Source organism: Melozone crissalis, unplaced genomic scaffold (assembly GCF_028551555.1).
Source record: "Melozone crissalis strain CALT ecotype California unplaced genomic scaffold, PUWL_Pcris_2 ptg000179l_1, whole genome shotgun sequence".
In the NCBI taxonomy this organism is placed as follows: Eukaryota; Metazoa; Chordata; class Aves; order Passeriformes; family Passerellidae; genus Melozone; species Melozone crissalis.
The window spans coordinates 740255-762236 of NW_026535946.1; the positions used below are offsets into that span (position 1 = coordinate 740255).

General features: G+C 42.4%; 1 protein-coding gene across 1 annotated transcript; it reads left to right on the forward strand.

Moving 5' to 3' along the window:
* Positions 1–18613: 18613 nt before the first annotated feature.
* LOC128948950 (bifunctional heparan sulfate N-deacetylase/N-sulfotransferase 3-like) lies at positions 18614–19769 on the forward strand. The gene has a single exon (XM_054293708.1). It carries the CDS (start codon positions 18756–18758, stop codon positions 19767–19769), a length of 1014 nt encoding a protein of 337 aa, XP_054149683.1. The 5' UTR covers positions 18614–18755.
* The last annotated feature ends 2213 nt before the right edge of the window (positions 19770–21982 follow it).

The following is a 21982-nucleotide window of genomic DNA, read 5'->3' on the forward strand; positions in this document are numbered from 1 at the left end:
ATTCCATTTCTTTTCATATTTTATTTTCTCTATTTATAAAGAAAATAATTTTCTCCTCTTCTTGCCCAGCCAAAAATTTCTAAGTCCTGCAAGTCAAGACAGTGTTTCATGTCTTTACCAATGAGCTGCATTTTGAAGAGTAACCCAGTTTGTGGGCGTTCACAAGGCAATTCACAAGTACCCTGAGTGCATAACAAATTTGCTACCATAATAACCCTTTGAGAGGTAGAAGAGGGCAAATTGCCTAGGTCCCTTGGTAGCAAGGAGAACAGGGACTGTGGGTAGATTTAATTTCACCTAACATTAGCCATCCCCAGTTAGATGTCTCAATTAAAGTGCCTGCTTAGCCTTTCTCTCCAGTGAGTGGATGGAAAGAGACAGGTACTTCCAGACAGTAAATCATCCCATTTCAGGATGCTTTTCCAGACTAATGGGATGAATTGCCATGCTCATCACAAGACTTTATAAGTTTATTTGGGTGTAGAACAAGTTATAAACGTTGCCTTTGTTATCAGAATATATACTCCTTTTTTTGCTTTTAGAGGTATTGTCAGAGTAATGACATTTGTCATTCCGGGCTCTGCTTTTTTTCATAAATTTGAAGTGTGGCCTTATCTTGGAGCTCTCCTTGACTGACTGAGGAACTGTTTAGGGCCTGTGTATGCTCTTGGCTTGTATTGCATGCAGTCACTGCATGCAATAAGCTCATGGAGGAGCTTGTACAGCCTTATCTCAAGAATGAAATAGTAACATGTATTTCCCTGAACCCTCCTGTTGAGCCATGCTCCATTGTATTGACTTCCATGTATTCTTTTAAAAGTTTTTATTTTCCTGGTTTCTTGCTATGTTATATACTGTGTTCAGTGGTAGGAATCTTCTAAGAAAACAGTTTTCTCGTGAACTGCATATAAAAAAAGCATCTTTGCACATATACTGCATCATTTGCTCTTCTTTTATCTGTGCCACTTCAGGAGAGTGAGAAGTACTTTGTTTTCTTGGTCTCACTAGGATTTGGAGGCAGTCTGATGTTTCATTCAGGCTCAGGTTTGGCTAAGTGCTTGAAGCATTGCACCTGCATCTACATCAGATTTTCTCCTCTCACACTGACTGCTGCCTGGGCAGCAGTGTGCAGACCACCAGCTTCCCTCTCCATTTTTTCCACAACTTCCATCTCAGTTACAAAGCTCACACATCCAGTTTCCAGTCTTACTGCCTTTGGAAGTACAGTCTCCTGTGAGTCTTAGACCTTTCTAAAATTTTCAGCAAAACTTTGTGGTCTTTTAAAACAACAGGTGCTCATCTGCAGCTCAGTGAGTTTGACCTCTGTTCACAGGTGGAGGGAATGAGGGAAGGGCCAGGACATGAGGAACAGCTTGGACAGCAGGTAATTAGGGCAGTCAGTCTTAATTAGTTTTTAATAGTTGGGGAGGAGCTTTTTGTATCTGCATATGGCTGAGAGGCAGCTTAGGGAGCAGGAATGAGCTGGGGAAGCAGAATGGAAATAAAGGTAGCTAAGAGTGGGACTTGCTGGAAGCTCTGGAGGTGTTGATGGCTGTTTGGTTTAGGTTGTTTCAGTGATGCTGTTAGGGAGCCCTGCACGACCAGGGAGGAAGTTTATGTCCAGGGCTTGTGCTAAAGCGCTAATTGTGCCACAGGGAGCATTCTTAAATATCCTGTGTTTGTGCTCCTTCTTTCTCAAAAGGAGGAGTGATGTGGGAGGTGATTTTAACTGAAGAAAGGGATATGGTTTAAAGGGCTGAATGCAGCCTGTGTTCTCCCTGGTAAAATAGCTTGGGAAAATGCAACACCTTGAGGTCTTTGAGGTGCAAGCTGCATGCAAAAGCTGCTTATCCAGCAGTGAATATGGTCTGGCTTATGGCCTATTCTGTTAGATATCAAGAGACAGAGGTAGGTGGGTGTCTAATTTCTACTGGTTGCAGCAAAATAGGGGTGGAGGTGTGTGCATTTGCAGTTTGCTCACCCATAGCTTTTTCACTTGCTTTAAATATTTTAACCATTGAGATGAGCAGGGTTTGTGATCTGGCCTTCAGATTTTTTCCTGTTGCCCTTTAGAACTGGGACAGAAGCTTAGATGAAAGTATTTTCCAGATATTTCAGAATCTACTCTGAATAGTCTGTGTGAGCAGTGCAAGCCTTTGCTGTATGATCCGGCAATCTGGTTGTCTTGCAACATGCAAGTGAGCCTGCTTCTTGGTCTGTGAATGGAGAAGGGCGGGGGGAAGGGAAAATAAAACTCTTTTATACTACTATTTGCAGTTTTTTAAAAATACCATCTTAATCATATTGGAAGATGAAAGTCATCTAATAAGTACTTCTGAAGTGCTAGTATTTTCTTTTTTGTAATGTTAAAAAAAGAGAAATTATCTTCTGTCCTTGTCTTGGAAAGTATTTGTTTGCTGGATGTTTGTCCTGGAAAGAGTTTGCCTGTTTCTCTGTAATATTGCAGTACTGTTTCTCTGTGGGATATTTATCTTTCGGATGTCCTTGAAACTGAGACAGAAAAGTTCAAAAGAGTGATTGCTGTGTAGGAAATGTACCTACTAAAGGTATTGGAGTGAGTAATGAAACCCCAGACTGGTATTTATGAGTTTAGACAGGAGGAAGATGCAGCTTTATTGGATGATACTAAAGGCAGACATCATTACATATATATTAATTAAGAAAGGTGTGTGGTGCTGGTGGGAAGGGATCTTGCTGGAAAACGGTTTCCAGGTGCTTCTAGAAAAAACCCCAGCTATCCCATTATTCAACTTGTTGTTCAGAGATTGGCTGGTCATTCTTCTGAAGCAGATGGAGATAGTTTTTCTCGAAGCTGAGACCAGCATAGAGTGCACTTCGTCTTTTCTGAAGTATCTATCAAAAAAAAGTGTTGTTCTGTTACATGGTGGATCTGTTCATTAAAAATGCCCATCCTTTTAAGGGTGTCTAGCAGAAGATAAATACACTATACAGTAATGCTAATAATTAAATTTGTAAAATTACTGCTTTTTGATAGACTAACACACAAATACAATTCCAGCAGTGGCTGTTTTTCATTAGTTAGAATGACATGCCAGCTTTAGAATATGTAATGATGTATAAGCCCTGGTGGTTATAATTGGCATAGAAATGTACTATATCCTTGGGTGTTAAAAGCCATAAGCTATTTATTTTCATACTTACAAAGACTGTACTACATTGTGGTATAAATCTCACATGGTTGTCACAGTTACATTTTTTTTTAGTAATTTATGTCCATATGGTTCAAATATGAATCTGTCCCCCTTATTAGCATCCTGCTGGTCACATAATGTACTGATAAATTAATATCTTATGTCTGGAAAGCCTGTTTGAATTCAGATCTCATGCAAAAGAAACTTAAACCCACCTGGTCTTCCTGATATAAGTAGCCTTGTTGTTATGCAGACTTTGTAATACATGAGCTTACACAGTATAGTAGTGATATGCTTGCAAGAAACTTGGTTATTTGCTGTGGTATCCAGTGGGTTTGTTTGGTTGTTTTTCTTTCTTTCTTTTTTTTTTTTTTTTAAGCACCACATTCACATAAGTAAGGAGTGGACTGGAAGCTCTTCTATTACACCAGACTCTAGCTTAAACTGGGTGTAGATGGTGTTGAAGTTGATGATATAAAATAGTTTTGAAACCAGAGATAATGTGTAACAAAATAATTGATGTAGTTCTATTAGATGCCATAATGCATTGATTTTTCTTCAGTATCAAAGGCAGTTTGATTTTAAAGTCTGTATGTGACACTCATGATATGGATGTGAAAGTATGGCCTTCGTTCTTAGGGCTTTGGGGGAAGAAAAATAGAGAAATGGGTGAAAGAAATGTAGAGATAAATCATAAAGGCTGTTTTTCTTTAAAAGAAAGTTGGTATATAAATAATCCACTGCGTATTCCAAAAATATTCAAAAATGAAACTTAGGTAAGGTGAAGTGATTCTGAAAGAACAAGTATTTTGTTTTGACGCCCTCCTTTCAATCTTCCAAACCATAAGAAACACCGTGTGTCCCTGTTCTCCACTTGAACAGTGAGCCATTGACCCCAGCCGAGTGTGACCTTGCTGCCAGTTCTTTATCTGCTGGTTGATCTGTCTGTCAAATCTGTGTCTCTCCAATTTGTGAGAGACAAGGCTCTGGTGTGGGACAGTGTCAGAGGCTTTTCACAAGCCCAGAGAGGTGATGTCAGTTGCTCTTCCTTTACAGCATGTTTGCTTAATCTGAGTGAATTGTCTGCCTGATGGGTAGTGCTTTGTACCCCCGGTTTAGGTTGGGGTTTAGCATTTAAATATGCAGTCTAGGAGACAAAGCACAGATTGAAGTGAATATTGAGGTCCTGAGGTTCGAGGCTGAACAGAGCATTGGTTGCAAATTCATCAAGCTTCCATCTATGTGATTTTAGTGCAACTGTCTCATATTTGTGGTTTCTGGGGCTCTTGCTTAGGGTTTGGGTTTTTTTTTTAATTATAGCTATTTACATGGTTGAGATTGGTGAAGTTGCCTGTGTGTACGACAGACGTGGGGGTGAATACTTGACATGTCCTTCTTTTATTTTGCAGAGACCTACAGCCAACAAGACTTCTGGTGCTCCTTCCTACAGCAGATGGTCCAGTTCACAGCCCCATCAGGTAACATGCCCTTGTCAAAAAGGATATGCAGCTCCGGTTGACACATGCATCCTTTTAAAGTGAATTTGTGAGGGGATCTGGGAGCGTTACCTACCTGCACCAGCCCAACTGGGTCACACTGCTCTCTGAGGTTGTTGCAGGATATCCTGCGGCAAACTCTTGGATGCAGCTGCTGCTCATGGAGGATCTTGTACAGCTGTGCCTCCTCTAGTGCAGCGGTGCCTCTCTGGTTTGTCAGGGGTGGTTATTGTGCCTGGATCCCCCTGCCCTTTGCATCCTGTCACTTAAGCTACAAGTGTGGGTGTTTGATGCCCTTTGGCAATGCATGAAGTCTGTTCTCATATGCTAGCCTTCCTCCCCCACTGCCCTAGGGTTTCTTTGTGAAGTGGCTGCAATGATCAAAACTTCAGGAGAACTTGCCGAAGCCAGAAACTCTTAAGCGATAGCCAGGAAACAATATTCTAGTTAATGATTCTTTATAAGAATTTGAATGGTATTCAGGGTTTCTGTTACTTACCAAAATTGAAAGACTTTTTTGACTATACACTAGGATATGACTTGCCTTTGTTATTAAAGAACAATGTATTTCAACTAAAGCAACTTTGTCTTCAAAAACTCTTCAGGTGTCTCTTCAGTAATGATTGCATTGGCTTTGCTTTCTTCCAGCCTCTACTTTTGTTTTTTCATACCTCTTCCTACATACGCATTAAAAAAAAACCCACAAAAACCCCAGTAACCCAGAAAAACCGAAACCACCACTCCCCTGTGGTAGACAGGGAAAGGCGCTGCGGAAGATCTCGCGATGTCACGGAAAGGCAGGACCCTCTGTTCCCCTAAGATAAGACCCTCTGTTCCCCTTAGATAAGAAATTAACATAGGAATGTAGCCTCCCTCAACCGAATACCAGTAGCTTTCCATCCCCTACTCAGTAACTTTCCACTCCTTACTAACCATAGATGGTAAAGACAGACCCACTTTGACGTAGAGACCCCTTAGACTATAAAAACCCAAGAGACGAGATAATAAACGCCTTTGGACCGTCCATCACATTGATGTCTGCGTGTGTCATTGGCCCGAGTGGCCCTGGTGAGTGGGCCACCGTGCTGTTCCTCTGAACCAGGTCGCCTGCCTTGCATCAGAAGGCAACAGAATTTTCATTTGGCAAGCTCGTGTGTGAGGTGGCAGGTGTCCAAGGATCCTGCACTCCGTACCCCGCGTGGTTATTTTTTTGCTTATGTGCTATTATTGGAACCAAATTATCCCATATTTAAACCAAATTATATTGTCAATATTTCAAGTGTGTCCGATTTTATATATTTTAAGCTATTCAATTAAAATTCCTGCTACCTCTAATATTGTTTGGTTTTTTGATGATGGGATAATTGGGCAAATATAACAAACTGAACAAGAAATGGGGAGGAGAAAGGGGGAGAAAGAAATCTGGAAGAGGTCTCAGAGAGAGAAAGAAATAGGAAAGAGGTAATAAAGGGACAGAAAGAAATAGGAAAGACGTCTCGTGGGTGAGAAAAAGAATAGGGACGAGGTCTCAGAGGGAGAGAAAGAAATCTGAAATGGTCTCAGAGGGAGAGAAAGAAGGAACAAATGCTCCGGCCCGGACTCCGCAGCTCCCAGGGTCACCCGAGGGCGCAGCGCCTTTTACAATCCCAGCCAATCAGAGGAGGCGCTAACCAATTTCCAGCCAACCAGAGCTTTTCTCTTCGATGACTCACCGGTTGCCAGGCGGACCCGCAGAGCCCGGCGGCCCCGGAGCGGAATTTGGGGCTCGGGCCGGGGGACGGATCCGCCCCGGGGGGGTCCCCGAGCCCCCTGCCCAGCCCTGGGGCCGATCGGGGGCTCCCCCACCCAGCAGCCGGTGCTGCGGGGCCGAGCGGTGGGAAAGGGGGGTCCGGGCTGGAGGGGAGGGAATGCGGGAGGAAGAGGAGCGAGAGGAGGAGCGGGAGCGGGAGCGGGAGAAGCGCGGCGCTCGCAGCGCCCGCACGCCGAGCCTGCAGCGCCCCCTGCCCCGGGAGCAGCGCCCCCAGCCCCGAGCCGCAGGGGAGGGCGGAGGCCGAGCTCGCCCCGGCTCCAGCCAGGGGTCTCCGGGAGGATTTTTTGGAGAGTGTTCGGAGCCGGCAGATCCGGGACTCGAGCCCCGGGTATCGCCGGGCTCCCTAAGAGGAGCTTTTTCGGGGGGAGAGGAGCCGCGATCGCCCCTCGGAGGGTCCCGGGGGTCCACGTGGGGATGGCCCGGTACCGACGGGGCGGGACATTGGTTTTGGGGATCCCCGTGAGAGCCGGGGCAGTGGAACGGGGGACCCCCGGGGCGGGGAGAGGGGAAGGGGCGATACCGGAGCTGGGGGACCCCCGGCAGCCCGGAGATGAGGCGGGGACGGGACCCCTGACCCTGACAGGGGCGTGTCCTGGGGTGACTTCGTGATGCTCGTACCCCATCGGTCTGTTTAGCCCAGAAATGAGTTCTGCACCTTTCAGGCCGGTTCTGAGAGCGAAGGGGAGGAGGAAGAGCAGCAGTTCGTTTTCAGATACTGCGCTCACTCCTCCCCATTCCGGCTCCTGGACTGTTGTGATGCCTTAAGGAGCTGGAACACAGCCCAGACAGAATTAAAAGGAATAAATTTGATTTTTATTGAAGTGCTTTCAAATGCCACACCCTGGCAGTACCGGAGCCACAGTTGTGGCTCTGCCTAGATGGCCCCAAGATAGGAGCAAAAGAGAGTCACGAGATCTCACATTTTTATAAGTTTTAGTCCATTTGCATATAGGAGTTAACAGCCCAATTAATAACTTCAAATTATGAAGTTTCATCCTCCTTGCTTGCTTGCCTGCTCTCCTCTTTTCACATTGTTTATGCTTTGGGGCTGAAGTTTGAAGAGATTATCCTTGAGTCTCCAGGTAGAACAGGATTGTTTTGTCTTCACCACCCTGAGAAAAGATCCCAGTAACACTTAATATAAAGCTAAGAGCTGCACACCAAAACACAACAAAAAATCTTAAAACCTAAGGTATCAGAATTTTAGCAATGTTTCCTTCATAATTGTGGCCATTATTAGAATTTACTTCAAAGAAGTCTGACATACTATGTCCTATTGCTTTAATATAAGCTCTGTATTAGAAAATATGTTTTTCTCTGTGTTACATGGCATTTGCAGCAGCAAAAGCAGTTGCATAACATTGTAAAAGCACAAAGAGGTACAGCACGTATGCCACTGTGGGCAAAGTGAAAGGATTTTTGACCTACACTCGGACAATCTAAAGAAAAATTACTATGATAAAAGACCTTGGGAAATCTGAACCAGCAATGAACAATGAGTAGAGAACAAAATGCCTGCACAACAGTCTAATGGGGAAACCTCTCAAACTTTCTCTGGGGAATTGGAACCCTTGAGTGTGGGTAATGTTTCTCTGCAATGCTTGTACACTGATGTGTGCAGCATGGGGAACAAACCAGAATCAGAAGTCAGTGTGCATTTGCAGGGCTGTGACCTTGCTGGGATTGAGAGGATATGGTGGCAGGGCTGACAGGACTGGAGTGCTGCAGCTCTGTAGGAAGGGTGGTACAGGAAGGCAACGAGGCAGGGCTGCCCTCCTTGTGATGGGGAGCAGCAGGAATGCACGGAGTTCTGCTTTGGGATGGCTCAGGAGTCACAAGAGACATGAAGGGGGAAGATTAGTGGGCAGACCAATACAGTCTGCTCTTTTAGTTGGTATCTGCTACAGACCCACGATCAGAAAACAAAAGTAGATGGGGTCTTCCTCTAACAACTGGAAGAAGCCTCACATTCACAGACACTGGGGAAAGTCTCACAGGGGGCGCTTAAACCACATGATGCCTGCAGCTGGTAGAAGTAGAGAGGGATTTTTAGAAAAATGCAGAAAAACGTTTTCATATTTGATGCATATTTAGAAAAATTCCTTACCTTTTGTATTGTTAATCTGTTTCCACTTGGCTGAGTTACTAGAGTTTTATAAATATCATTTTTTCAAGCAAGTATTTTTTTTATAGAAAGTGCTTTTTACAAATTATCACTTGAAGTTTTATCGGTACTGTACGCACGCAATTAGCTGAAACTGAATAGAACCTTCGATGATCTGATTCAAAGAATGAAAAGTAGGGAGTGTCCCTAGATTTTCAAATAAATCTATTAATTTTGCTTTTATCTGGAATTATTTCAGCTAGATTTATGATTCCACTTGCAGATATAACGACCTGAAATTACTAGTAAAGAAGATTTCCCTGTAATCTTAAGAGTCAGCTGCAATTTCATTTCTTTTTTTTTTTTCTGCTGCCTAAACAGAATAAACAAAAGCCTGTCTTTGGTCCTCCCTCCTCAGAAGGTAACGTAATTTGCCATCTCTGGAAAAGGAAAAAGTGTCACTGAAAGCATCTGCCAGAGCTGCCCAGGGCCTCTTGCAAAGCCTGGAAGCTCTTTGCTCTCCCTATGGCAGGCATCTGTCTCCAGTTCAAGGCAACATTCTGCCCCTCCACTGCAGTCTAGGTGCCTGCAGAGAGCAGGGGAGGGACGCGGCAGGGACTCCTTCCCAACTCAGAGCAGAGTCACAGGGCAGAAAGAGCTGAGGATGTGGAAGTAAATGAACATTTAGTATGTGCTTAATTGCACAGTTCTCACAAAATCTCAGAAAAAGATCCTTTGAGAGCCTTGTTGTCTTTTTCCTTGCACATGTATTCCTGCACCCCAATTGCTAGCAACTCATGTCCTGGGAAAGAATACTATTTTGCAAGTGACTTCTTAGCTGTTAAAAGAAAATAGTAGAACAGATGATGCTGTTTCACCCCAGCAGTGAACAAACTGGTAACACAGGTCAATTTAATTTCACTGCAAGTAATAGTATGATTTAGCCATTTTTTTTTGTTATGAAACCCTGTATGTCAGCTTGAACTTAATTTTCATGATTGAAGTGTAGTTTTTGAAATGCTTTTGTAAAAGTGTTCTGTTCTTCGCTGAGATGCTCAAGTCTACCAATCAGTGAAATTTGAAGCACTTGATAAAATTGCAAAGCTCCTGTTAGTCTAGTATAGGCTGTTAGTAGTATAGGATCCTTTTTGATGGCCAACTTGATCTTCCAATCACTTCAGAGTATGAAGTCCTCAGTGAAGAACTGAGCTTGAACATTCTACATTAGAAGTAGTTGTACTTTTTGGCCAACATACTCTTAGGGTTAGATTAAAATTTAGTGTTAAACTATGATTTTAAGAAGCTTATCACTAATGAAAGCCAGCTAAGACTTGGACACATAAAAGGCTTTATAAAGGAGATTTGTAATTCCCAAATTCACATGAAAAATAATCACGTTAGTTTAAAAAGTTATGCTATTGCATTCATTAATAATTCATTTATTGTTAAAAGTTAAACTTTACACACAATGGCTAGTGAAAATTCACTGTCAGTACTTTAGCTAAGAGTGCCTTTAAAAGAAAAGTCCTGGGATAAGGTTACTTAGGTGGTAGAACCCAAGTAACCTAATCTGTCAGTCTCAGAAGAGGAAGTTTTGGATGAATGGATCAAGCACAGGACAGTTTTGAGACACCATTGGTTCAATTTTGGCTGAAACTTAGAAGAAGGTTCTGACTATCAGCACAATCAGGCTTTGAAACAATTTTCAACAAGAAGAATGGGAACAAGCAATCTAATGACATTCAGATACTACTGGGATGGCTACACAAAACAACTGTAAGATACCACTGCCTGCGGTGGCCTGGAACAGATGTCTTCCTGTTCTCTGTTTTCTGTATAGTTTTACTGCCCCTCCTTAGAGGGCAGTAAAATTCTTTTACTAGGAATTTACATTGATGTAAAGCAAATCCAAGCAAAATTTTCATTTGCTGCTCAGCAAAGAGCTGAATGAAATATCACAATCTATATATTTGTGATATAGTGAAAACAATTTAATACCTCTTTTGCATTAGCCTCCATGAAAAGATCAACTGCAAGCAGACACAATTAACACCAGCAAAAAGGGATAAGGTCTCGCTATGTAAAAAGAATAGCAAAGGTTACATAGTGCTGAAATAACATAGATGTTCTCAGATCATCCATGCTAATAAACTTAATTCATCTTAGGGGACTTAACTGATTAAAATAGACTCAGAGGGCTTAGTGGTCTTTGAAAAATTATGGAGGATAGATGAAATGCTGGAGGACTGAAAAAGAGCAAATGGATTGCTGTTTTTAAAAAAGGGAAAACTTACAGTTTGGTCTGCTTTATTTCACTCTCTCTCTGATAAATCCAACACTGTTCAAAAATAAAATGGAGGTGTATTATCACATTGGCAGATGTCACACACTTGGTGAGACTGTAAATATCTTGAGGAGTGGGATTAAAATTCAGTTAGGTCTCACATAGATTGAATGGTGGTCTGGGGAAGAAAAATGACTTTGCAGTAGGGACAGGGGAAAGTGTTACACACAGGCAGATATACCCAACTGCACAAGTATGGAAGGGGATCAATTAATTACACAGTAATTATTCAGAGAAAGATCTCAGGGCTAAAGTGGAAAGTGATGAGTCAGGAGTGAATATGACAACAACCTTACACTGTGAAAAAGGCAAGTGAGAGAACTGGCATATATGAACAACAGTACAAGTGACAAGACAGCAAGCACATAAATAAAAGAGGATAAATAAATATATTTATATAAATAAAACTTGTACTGTTTTGTAGTCTAGAAGACAGTAAAATTTGGGGTATTTAGTGTGTCATGAGAATAAAAGGGAGTAAAAGAGGAGAAAGTAAATAACAGTATTCCTGAATTAAGAGCTGTAAATTCTCCTGATGTTTGGAAAAGCAACATTCAGGTGGCTGTAGCTTTTTTCCTTTAAGTTTTTGCCTTGAGTTAGTCACAGAGAGGAAGGTTTGGACAGACAAGCGTCAGTGATGGAGTTAATCCGATGTATTGAACTGTCAGCCATTAGGTGAGCTAACAATCACTGGGCAATTGTGAGGTAAATTAGCTAGATCAAGAGGGCACTTGTAAAATTTATTCATTTTATTTCCCATTTGTGAAAGCTAATGCAGTTCACACAGGGAATCGTAACTCCTTCACCTGTAGTAAGGGAGCAGTTCCATCTTCAGAGCGAGGGAAGCAGGGTGTCAGTGGGACTAACTGTGTTTAACATAGGGTTAGAAAATTCAATAAAGAAAAGCAGCGAGGCTGCAAACACATTAACTGGCATTCTCTCAAGATTTTAACCCTACATTGTCTTGACAAAATGTAATTGACCTCACGGAATTTCCACCCCTGTGTGCTACCTTTAGAGCGGCTCAGAAATCGGCCATACCTGAAGCTGCACCGACAGCGAGAGATTTGGCGGGAGGGTGTAAGTTAAACTTCGCCTCAGCGCGACTGCAGGAGGGGCTTCCTAAATTGGTTTTGGAGGAGAAAAAAGAATTTTTTTTTTTTTTTTACTCATACTTTATTTAAGACAGGGACTAAGAATCCCACAAGTGAGGCGGCGGCGGCCCCCGTGTGGGAGGGGGGCGCCGCAGGTGCCGTGAGGGGCGGGCGCCTTGGGCCGCTGCGTGCGGGCGCAGCCTGAGGGCGCGGGGCCGCAGCCGCCCCCGGCCCGGCCGAGCCCCGGAGGAGGGCGGGCGATGTGGGAGGCGGCGCGGCGGCGAAGCCGCTCAGCTCCGCGCCCGCCGGCTCCGTGCCCCCGGCAAAGTTGTGCCCGAGCCGCCCGCAGGCTCCCGCTCCAATGCAGGCACCGCCCGGGCCGGGAGCGCGGCGGGACGGGGCGGCTGCCGCCACAGCCTCCCGCTGCCGAGGCGGCGTTTGCGGGGTTGTTCTGTGGGCTTTCTTGGGGTTTGGGTTTGTTTTTCTTGTTTCCCGGCGCACTGAGCATCTGCCTGGCGCGGTCCCCGCAGCAGCCCTTCAGGGGCTGGGCTTTTCCCGTTCGCTCTCCTCGCGGAGCTGTTCAGCGGGATGCTGTTGCCCTCTAGTGTCTGCGGGAATTGGTTATGGCTCTGTTGGGGCACAAAATTAGTCAGCCTAGTGCAGTAATTATTCATAACTTAGGGTGGTTGTAGCTGCTTGGATTCCCCAAATCCTGTCAGAAATTCATGTGTGCTGCTGCTCGGTTCAGCTGTCATGTGCAGCCCTCGGGAAATGGCAGAAAACTTGTATATTACTCAATTCGATGCCTGATACGCTGGATAATTGCTTCAGGTTTTGGTGTGGTGGGGTTTTCTCTTCCTAATGGAATGGTAAGTGAAAGAAAGAGGGTTTCTCTCACTGTCAGCATCCCCAGTCAGGTGTCATGGAAGAAATGGTTCTGAACTCTGCCTTATTATTAACTCTTTACACTTGGCAGTTGTGGGAGAAGGGAGAGGGGAAGTAATGGTATGGTCATGGACCAGACGGTGTGCTGGACATTTATCTCAGAGACCTTGAGCAAATCATTTACTCTTTAGATAGTGATGTTTTTGCAATTGCTGAAAAGTAACAGCGTTTATCTCAGAAAAATTGTGTGATGTCAAGAGCTTTAAGATATTTCTATACAAAGTGTTGTATGAAGGCAGAGTAATTTGAAGACTAAACTAAACTTTTGTGTTCTGTTGAAGTCTTTACAACCTTCTTTTAAACTATTTTAAACGTTGTATATTTAATATTTATAAATATTTTTCCTTGACAAACTGTAATGCTTGAATCCCTATCCTGTAAGGGTCTCTAGTACTGCATTAAGCAATGCAGCATGGAGCTTAGGATACCACAGGTACAGTAGAAACTACAAACTGCTTACCTGAAGGACTTGAAAAAGAATTTCTATCCATCAGAATTGCTGTGCTGCCTGAACCGTTCCCTTTTTTTCTAACAGCTGTGAGGGAGTGTAAACCTTTCAATAATCACACATTCCAGGGTTTGTTATGTGATACTAAAGGGTTTCAAAGGCTTCCCTTGACAGCTCATGTCTCATATCACCTTTTTACGAGTTGAAAATCTTTTTGATATGCAGTTGTAAGGTCTCATTCTCAGCCTGGATTTACTCATTTGAGCTGTTAATGCTTGAATATTTTAGTCAGTGGAGTAATGTTGTAAGTAGGGGTACTCAGAGGTTATTTTGGTGTTTTCATAACTGATTTAAAAGTCTGAGCCTTGCTCTTTACCCCAGGTTTGGTTGTGTTCGGTTGTGCTTTGCTGCTTCCTACCATATCCTTTGTATATCCAAAGATTTCCGATTTAGTAACACTAAAATGATTTCAGAATATTTCCTGTGAAGTTGTATTTCATAGTGAGTGGCCAGAGCAGACCTTTATGTTTAGAGCAGTTACGCAGCATTCTAATCAGTAGAGATTTAAATGTCTGTAGTAATATGCTAAACAATATGCCTCCTTTTTTTCTGCTCTTTGTTTAAAGCATTTAAAACTCATTTTCCATGTAATGCATCCCCAGCATGTCACCAGCACTGTGGTAGTGTCCAGGCTGGTAAAGAACAGAATGGGAATATAGTGATGGGGATTATTAGAAGAAAGTTATTAAAAATATGTCTCTAGATAAATGTAGTATACCTCAATAATACTGATGACTACTCAGTCCAGAACTTTTTAGTAGTTCTTGATGAAAAGGGTTTTTGTTACCCTTTAAGAGTATGTTTTTTACCTTTAAGTATGACCCAACTTTATTGTTTCTAATCAAGGGTCGCAGTAAACAGTTGCCCTAGCACAGGCCTGAGGTAAGACTAAACCAGTGTTTTCTTACTGGGCTTTGATAAATTTGATCTGATAAATTGAGAACAATTTCTTGCTTATTTATGGGTATTTTAGTTGAGCCCATTGTTTTAATCTTGATATTAGGACAGCAGAAAAAAGTTGCTTGTCATTTTAAAAATTGTGTTGATACTCATGATTCAACTTTATCAGACATTTTTTAAGATTGTGTGCAGTTTTATGTGCCTGTGCAGTTTCTGGATTGAGAACCTCTGTGAAGAATTTAGTAGGCTGCATTTCCAACCTGCATTGTCTTGTGGAAGAGTTTCCATGAGGGTTATCAGGGGGAAATGATTTACAGAAGCCAAGAGTTTGGTCATTTATGCTTAGCAGCGAAACAACAAACTAAAGAAAGCTGCAAGTGGTAGGAACTCGCTTATGGTGTCCTTTGGGTCTTTGGGGTTCCTCACAGTATTTGTTCTATCATCAGTGCTACTTTGGTAGTGAATTTAAAAACCCTGAAACCGCAAACAGAACAAGTTATAAACCCCCCAAACCAATCCAAATTGAAGATCCCTATTCAAATGCATCTGTTTCATGCTGGCTGCCTGCAGATGCCTGTAATTGTGACTGCCCAGCAGTATGTTCGGAATGGTAAATCTGCTGCTTAACAAGGTGATATTTCTTTCCTGTACCAGCGAGATTTTCACATGAGCAGGTTCTGGGCTGCAGAAACCATTTCTGCAGCAGATGACAAGAGCATTGAGCCTTTCTGTCTGTGTTCATAACAAAATGCAAAACTTGCTTCCATGACTCAGCTTTCTCTCAGCAAGATCTTCTCCATAGAGAGTCTGTAAGTTAAAAACCAAATTCTGAATATTCAAAGATGCTAATTTTCACCTTAAGAGATCATTTTGATACCTCCTGCTTTGAGCAGTAGAGGTAAAAGGTCCTGGTCTGAATTTTAACACAGTGGCATGAAAATGTAAAATAGGAGATGAAATGCAGGTTCTTCTAAAGAAATAAAGTTCTAGATAGAAAAACAAACAGGCAAATTTTATTGCTTCAAACCATGGCAAAATACCACACAAGTTATTTTATAGGTAAAATTTATTGCAACATCAGCATTACAGAACTTTGGATTTATTTAAATCTGATTCCTGTTTTCAGGTGATTTGAAGTGGTTTGGGGTACAGGTGGGACCATATTCCTCTGTCACTGAATTCCACATGACTGTAGAAATCAAAAAGAGCTGAGACTGCTGATGCAGGCAGCTCTATCTATGGTCAGCTCTATCTATGGGTGTTTTTCATTGAAACAATGCTAACAAGCTTGAACTCTTGTGAAGACTTTCTAGACTCTGTTTTTTTTTTTTTAATTTAAGCCTTTTTCTTATACTTAGATATTTTTTATTGATGTTGATGTTATCACGACTTCTCCTTTCTTTGGTAAATATTGCATTCTTTGGTCATGAAAGGAAGACTCCTCAAGCACTCCTCTTCTGAAATGCTGCTTCTCACAGCTTACTCACTGTAGGTGCATTGAGAATTGCACTTTTTGTCTGGTTGTACTGTAGGAAATGAGAGCAAGCAGGGAGCATCTTCCCTGAAGCCACTTCTAGAGATGTGGTAAAGGTCACTGTCATGATCTCCATAGGTCCCCCAGTGTGTGGTGTGGTGAATCCCAAGGATGTCACTGTCAAGGGGGTGCGTTGTGAGTTGTTTTAGCATGCTGCTGTAATACAGCACTAGAGTATCCAGCAAGGATTATTGCTCAGGGGAAAATGCTGCTGTCCCTCGAGGAAAGCAACTGTACCTGGTCAAGACTTTGAGACTGTTGATATTGCAAAATGCATGTTCTCTTTGACATTTTTGTTTTCTTCTTTCTGTGTTCTTTGGAACTCCTGCCATGCAAACCAGTCCTTAAGCAAGTGAAAATTACCTAAGCCTCAAGCTGATACTAGAGAGTGTGAGAGTGTGCATTTAAACCTCGTTCCTTGCTCTGTTGCATCCCAATTGCTGCCTGCCTTCAGCAGGGAGTGTGCCAAGTCTGGCTGTGTCCTGTGCCTCAGAGAATTCCTCACTCCTCACAGTCGAACCTCACATCTGTCTTGGCAGGTCCAGCCACTCCTCCTTACAGCTGCACTCTGTAGCCCCAGGGGGCACCTGCAATTAGGAGCCAGGATACAATGACAGGGCTTTTCTTGAAGAAAACACGGGTGTCTGGGCTGGCTCCAGATTTTCCTCTCTAAGGAATGGCATTAGGAACCGTGTCCTTGCTGCAAATGTTTCTTGGGTTGCAACCCTTGTGAAATATCCTGTTCAAACAGCTCTGTCTCATCAGCCCTTCCTTGCTATGAGCTTAGGTCAGTGTCAATTCTCATTTTTTCTGTACATAGACCAGCCAGATCTGTGGTTATCAAAGAGAAATAGGTGTGTGTACAGCTTTTCTACAGAATGCAGTCAGTGTTAAGTTTAGGCACTAAAATTATGTGTTTCTTGGCGTTCAGGCAGCTGAATTGGAAATGCGAAATGAAGAGAACCCTTCGTGTGTGTAATGAAAAATCATCTGTCTGGAAACCTCTCTCTGGTGTTAACTCATTCAGGATAAAGCTTCTCTTTGTCACCTGACTTGTTACCATGTTAAATAGCTCTGTTATGCCATCCAGACTGATATTCGTGAAGCTAGTGTGGCAAGGATTGGACGTTGCAGTTATTAAGAATGTTGAGTTCTTCTGAAGGTTCCTTCATATCGTTACTTGCTCTTTATACATAAGATAAAACCCAGGAAGTTGGAGTTATGTTATTTTGGTCTAACACTAATTAGTGAGCCTGGGTGAAAGGCAGGTCTCCTGCCCAAAAGCTTTGAGCAGGACTTTGTGCTGCTGCAGGGAAGGTTCAAGGCTGAATTTAAGGCTTCCCAGAAGAGGAGGGGTTGATAAACAGTTATCTGTGAGTAGAAGGTGAGGAGACTAAAATCCATCTAAAGCAGAATCTATCCAGACAGAAGGAATCTTGCTCTGAATCTTAACTATGAATGAGACAGCTCTCGGCACTTGCTGGTCATGCTGAATTTTGCAGTTTTGATGAATAGAATGACTTGGAGTTTTTCTCCCTTCATCTGATTTTTCTCGTTTATTATTACTTTATGCTCATCATGACACTAGGAAGATCTGTCTTCAGGGTTTAATTAAATTTCTGGACGTTACATGGGTATTGTTAAGTATATAACTTTTTTTAGCCTTTTTGAAAATCTGGAGTGAAAGACCAATTTGCTTACAATGTAGGATTAAAAAAAAACCCAACCAGGAATGGAAGGATTAACCTCTCAGTATGGAAATGACCACATCAATGCCACACTTTATCCTAATCCCATTTCCAAACGGGCCTGGGTGCAAACTACACTGAAGTTACAGTGGCATGTTCTAGATCTTGACACACTAAATATTTTTCAAAATCTGCTTTGAATCTTTGTTTATGACTTATGATCATTATTTTATGCTTGTCACACCAGCCAGTTGTTTTACTAGGGAGTTTTGACAGCAGTTGTACTGCTGGTTTGAAAAATTGCTCTTTCCTTAAGTACAAGATAGAACATAAGTATATCCTTAGGTGATCTGCATGTTAGGTTCAACTTTTGATTTATTAATTTCTCTTCTCAAATGTAAGAGCTTGATTGTTTTATGGGTTTTTTTAATACAAAGAAATGCTTCTAACAGCTTACAAATCCACAGTCCAGAAAAATGCTTTGTTTTCCTCTAATGTTGCAGGAAGCAAGTTTTGCTTAAAAAAATTCCTCTAATAGATGTAATACAGAGTGTATCAGTACATGTTTGTACAGCAGTTAAGATGTGCATGTTCTTGCTTCTTTGAAAAACTAATACAAGATAGAATTTGTTGAATCATGTTGCCCCAGCTTTTTACAGGTTATAAATTTTCTTCAGTACTTTGGTTGTTAGCAGTTGTCTACTTGGAGTTAACTTTTATCTTTAGGTTAAAAGAATTTCTAAAACACTGTAAATACTTTCCTTTTATGTCTTGCTTTTCAGTGCCTCTGCCTGCTTTATTTGATCCTCTGAGTTGAGGAACCTGTGAGATTTAGAGACCTTCAAATGCACATGGCAAGTAGTGGGAGCAGAAAAAAATGTTATTGCAAAATGTTGAGCCATTGGTCTCCAAACCTCTGGCTGGCAGTGATTTCTTTGCTCCCCATTAGTTTAAGCAGGTGATTCTTCACAAGGTGGTGTCTCATTTAAATCTCTGATTTTCTTTTCTTCTAGACTGTACCTTCAGTAAAGCTCTGTGGAAGATAGATGTGTGTGCTGCAATGGTGACATAAATATTTCAGAGGACTGGAACAAGTTGTTGGGAATCTGTGTTTGTTTTTCATGCTGCTGTTGAGAGCTGTCTAAGGCAAGTAAACACCATGAGTTTTATCCTGAAACTTCACAGACATTTTCAAAGAACAGTAATTTTGCTGGCCACTTTTTGTATGGTGAGCATAGTTATTTCTGCCTACTACTCGTATAATGGCTACAAACAGGAAAATGAACTCCCTGAAACCTCTTCAGAAGTGGAATGTGGTGATGCTCAACTGTTGCCTTACAAGCTGATGGAGGCGAAGACCACGAGGCCTGTTGATCCCCTGAGGACAGATCTTGTAGTGCTGGTGTTTGTGGAAAGCCAGTACTCAGCATTAGGCCAAGATATCGTAACCATTCTGGAATCTAGCAGGTTTCAGTTTCACACTGAGGTTGCATCTGGGAAAGGTGACCTCCCAGTGCTTATAGACAAGAACAAAGGCAAGTACGCTCTCATAGTGTATGAGAATATCCTTAAGTACGTGAACATGGACTCGTGGAACAGAGGCCTTCTAGATAAGTACTGCATAGAGTATGGTGTGGGTGTGATCGCATTTCACAAAGGCAGTGAGAACAGCTTGCAGAGCTTTCAGTGGAAGGGTTTTCCTTTCCATGTCCACAGCAATCTGGGTATTAAGGACTGTTGCATTAACCCTCATTCCCCACTGCTCCATGTGACTAAACCTTCTAAGCTTGAGAAGAGGCCCTTGCTTGGAAATGACTGGGCTGTTTTCCAGATTAATCACACAACTTATCAACCAGTGATATTTGCAAAAGTAAAGACGCCAGAAAACCTTTCTCTACCTGCTGCTCTCTATGCCACAGTAATTCATGACTTGGGGCTCCACGATGGGATTCAACGAGTCCTTTTCGGCAATAACTTGAATTTTTGGCTGCACAAGCTGATTTTCATAGATGCCATCTCTTTCCTCTCTGGAAAGAAGCTCACACTGTCCTTGGATAGGTACATTCTGGTTGACATAGACGATATCTTCGTTGGCAAGGATGGAACAAGGATGAACACCAACGAAGTGCAGGTAAAGTATGTGCACAAAATAATGGTCATTACAGCAACGTGATTTTTTTAATCTGAAAGTGGGTAGTTGTTCATACTTGGAACTTCAGGGCTCCACCCTGGAGCTGTTCATATTTAATGCACGTGTTGAGAGTTTTACAAGCCACAAGTTTTTGGCTGCCACTATGCTAACCTCTGCATTCCTCTGGCTCTGAGGGAGAAAGTCTCTTCTTCCTTTCTCACCTGGCTTCAAATGGAAGTTTCATGAAGGCTGTGAATTTAGCTGGTAGTTTTGTAATTGTGGTTTTATTTAAATTGCCGCAAAAATGTTGGGTGAGATTAAACGCAGGCTTCTCCTTTTGAAGAGGTCTACGCTTAATATGACTTTTACACCTTCTTTTCTCACTAAATGATAATTTTCTTCTTCTTTGACTCTAGTTGCAACTCCAATCTCTGGATGTGAGAGCCTTCCCCTGGTACTGTGCTATTTGATATTTATGCATAAAGTTTTGCTAATTGCTGATTCCATTGGTATTCATGAACCTTTGCTGCAATGAATGAAGTTTTCATTCATGTTTATATATGAGTTTCCAACATTTGTATGTTTGTAATCATCAGGCTAAAACTAGCTTTCATTAGCAGATACATAAGCTGAGGGTAACTGAGTCAGGAGATATAACTCTGTTATGTAAATTGAGAGATTCTTTTTGAGTACCATTGAGAGCTGACTTTATCACAGACACCTCCCATTTCCGCAGCTCAATGAGGTTTGTTCACCACTGGTAACTGTGGTTATGGCTGCACTACCAAGCAGTTTGGATCAATATAAGTCCATTTCTGGAGCTCAGTTTGTGCTGGGCACCTGACATAGGCACTTGCTGCAGGTCTGTGGAAGGCTCAGATAAATTCTGAAGTTTGCTCCCATGACGAACTGCTCTGTTACTGCTGCAACTCTCCTCCCACGCTAGTTCTGTCCAAAGGGAATCCAGGACAGGACCTGCAGTGCCCTTCCTGATAGGAACCTGAACTCAGCAAGCAGCCAGGAGCTGAGGGTTGCCTGAAAAGCACCCAACTGATCTAACTAATGAACACACTAACAGAGACACGCCCTATGTGCAAATTACAGAGATTTATCCAATTGGAATATCTCTGCAGCAATCCGGAGCCATCAACAATTTTCCCAGCCATATAATTGCCACTATTAACAACACAAGTTCCCAATTTAACAAATGGAAGCAAGATAAACGTCCACACATCCTGGCTTCTCCCAGCTTTATGATTCACGCTGCAGCAATGTGTTGCCCTTGGTCTTTTGGAAATAGAGTCGGTGTGAGAATTTTAATGACAATGCAGCACTACTTCTGGCCTGTTCTGGGTATCTGAGGGCTGGGATTTCTTTATCGTGGAGGAGGTTCTGATGGTTCAGCTGACTGGGTCTATCATGCCCCAAGGACTTGTAGCTTATTTACTTCCTCTCAACTGCCCATGTACATCCTCCCTCCTTACACTTTGCAATAGGTTACCCAGAGCAGAGACCCAAAACCAAGGAGGACACTTAAACAGTCTGGAATCAGCAGGGAGAGGAACCAAGAAGGTTTCTGATGCAGCCCCAGGATAGGGGGTGGGTGGAAGGAAGAGATGAAGTGCTACGTTGTTTAGATTTTCTGAGTCCTTTAGCATCACTGCTTTGTAGCAAATGGCTGCAACTGCTTTCCTCTCCAGTTCTGTACTCTCTTTTGGCATTGGCTCCGCTTTCCATTCCTCCAGGGTGGGAAACCAGGCACCCCACCTCCCTGTATTCAGAAGTTTTGTCCATCCTTTCATGTCTTGCCATGCTTTTACAAAAAACAAAACAATAAAAAAACCAAAACCCATCACCTGCATGCAGAGGCTTTTTATTACTATCCTTTATCCTCCTCGGCAATGTTAGCACACTATTGCTCCTCAGCTGCTTCATAGGAATTACTTATGTACATGCTTTGAATCTCACTTGTCCCAGAAGTAAGTACAGATTATGTCAAGTAAAACTACTTACCCTTAGACATCAGACAGAGCCCCAGACAGACAAGGCCAAGACAGAGAAGGATGACAGTGCCTTAAAAACATTGTAATTACTTGCATTCAATAAGCCTGGCATTTTCCCAGAGCTGTCTCTGGGGATGATTGTGCTATGTATGGCTCAGCCAGGCAACAAGGAGAGGACAAGGTCTTTTGCTCCCTTTTGCTGTCTAACCTGATAAAAAGCAAGGAGATTTTCTTCATTCTAAGGAATCTGAG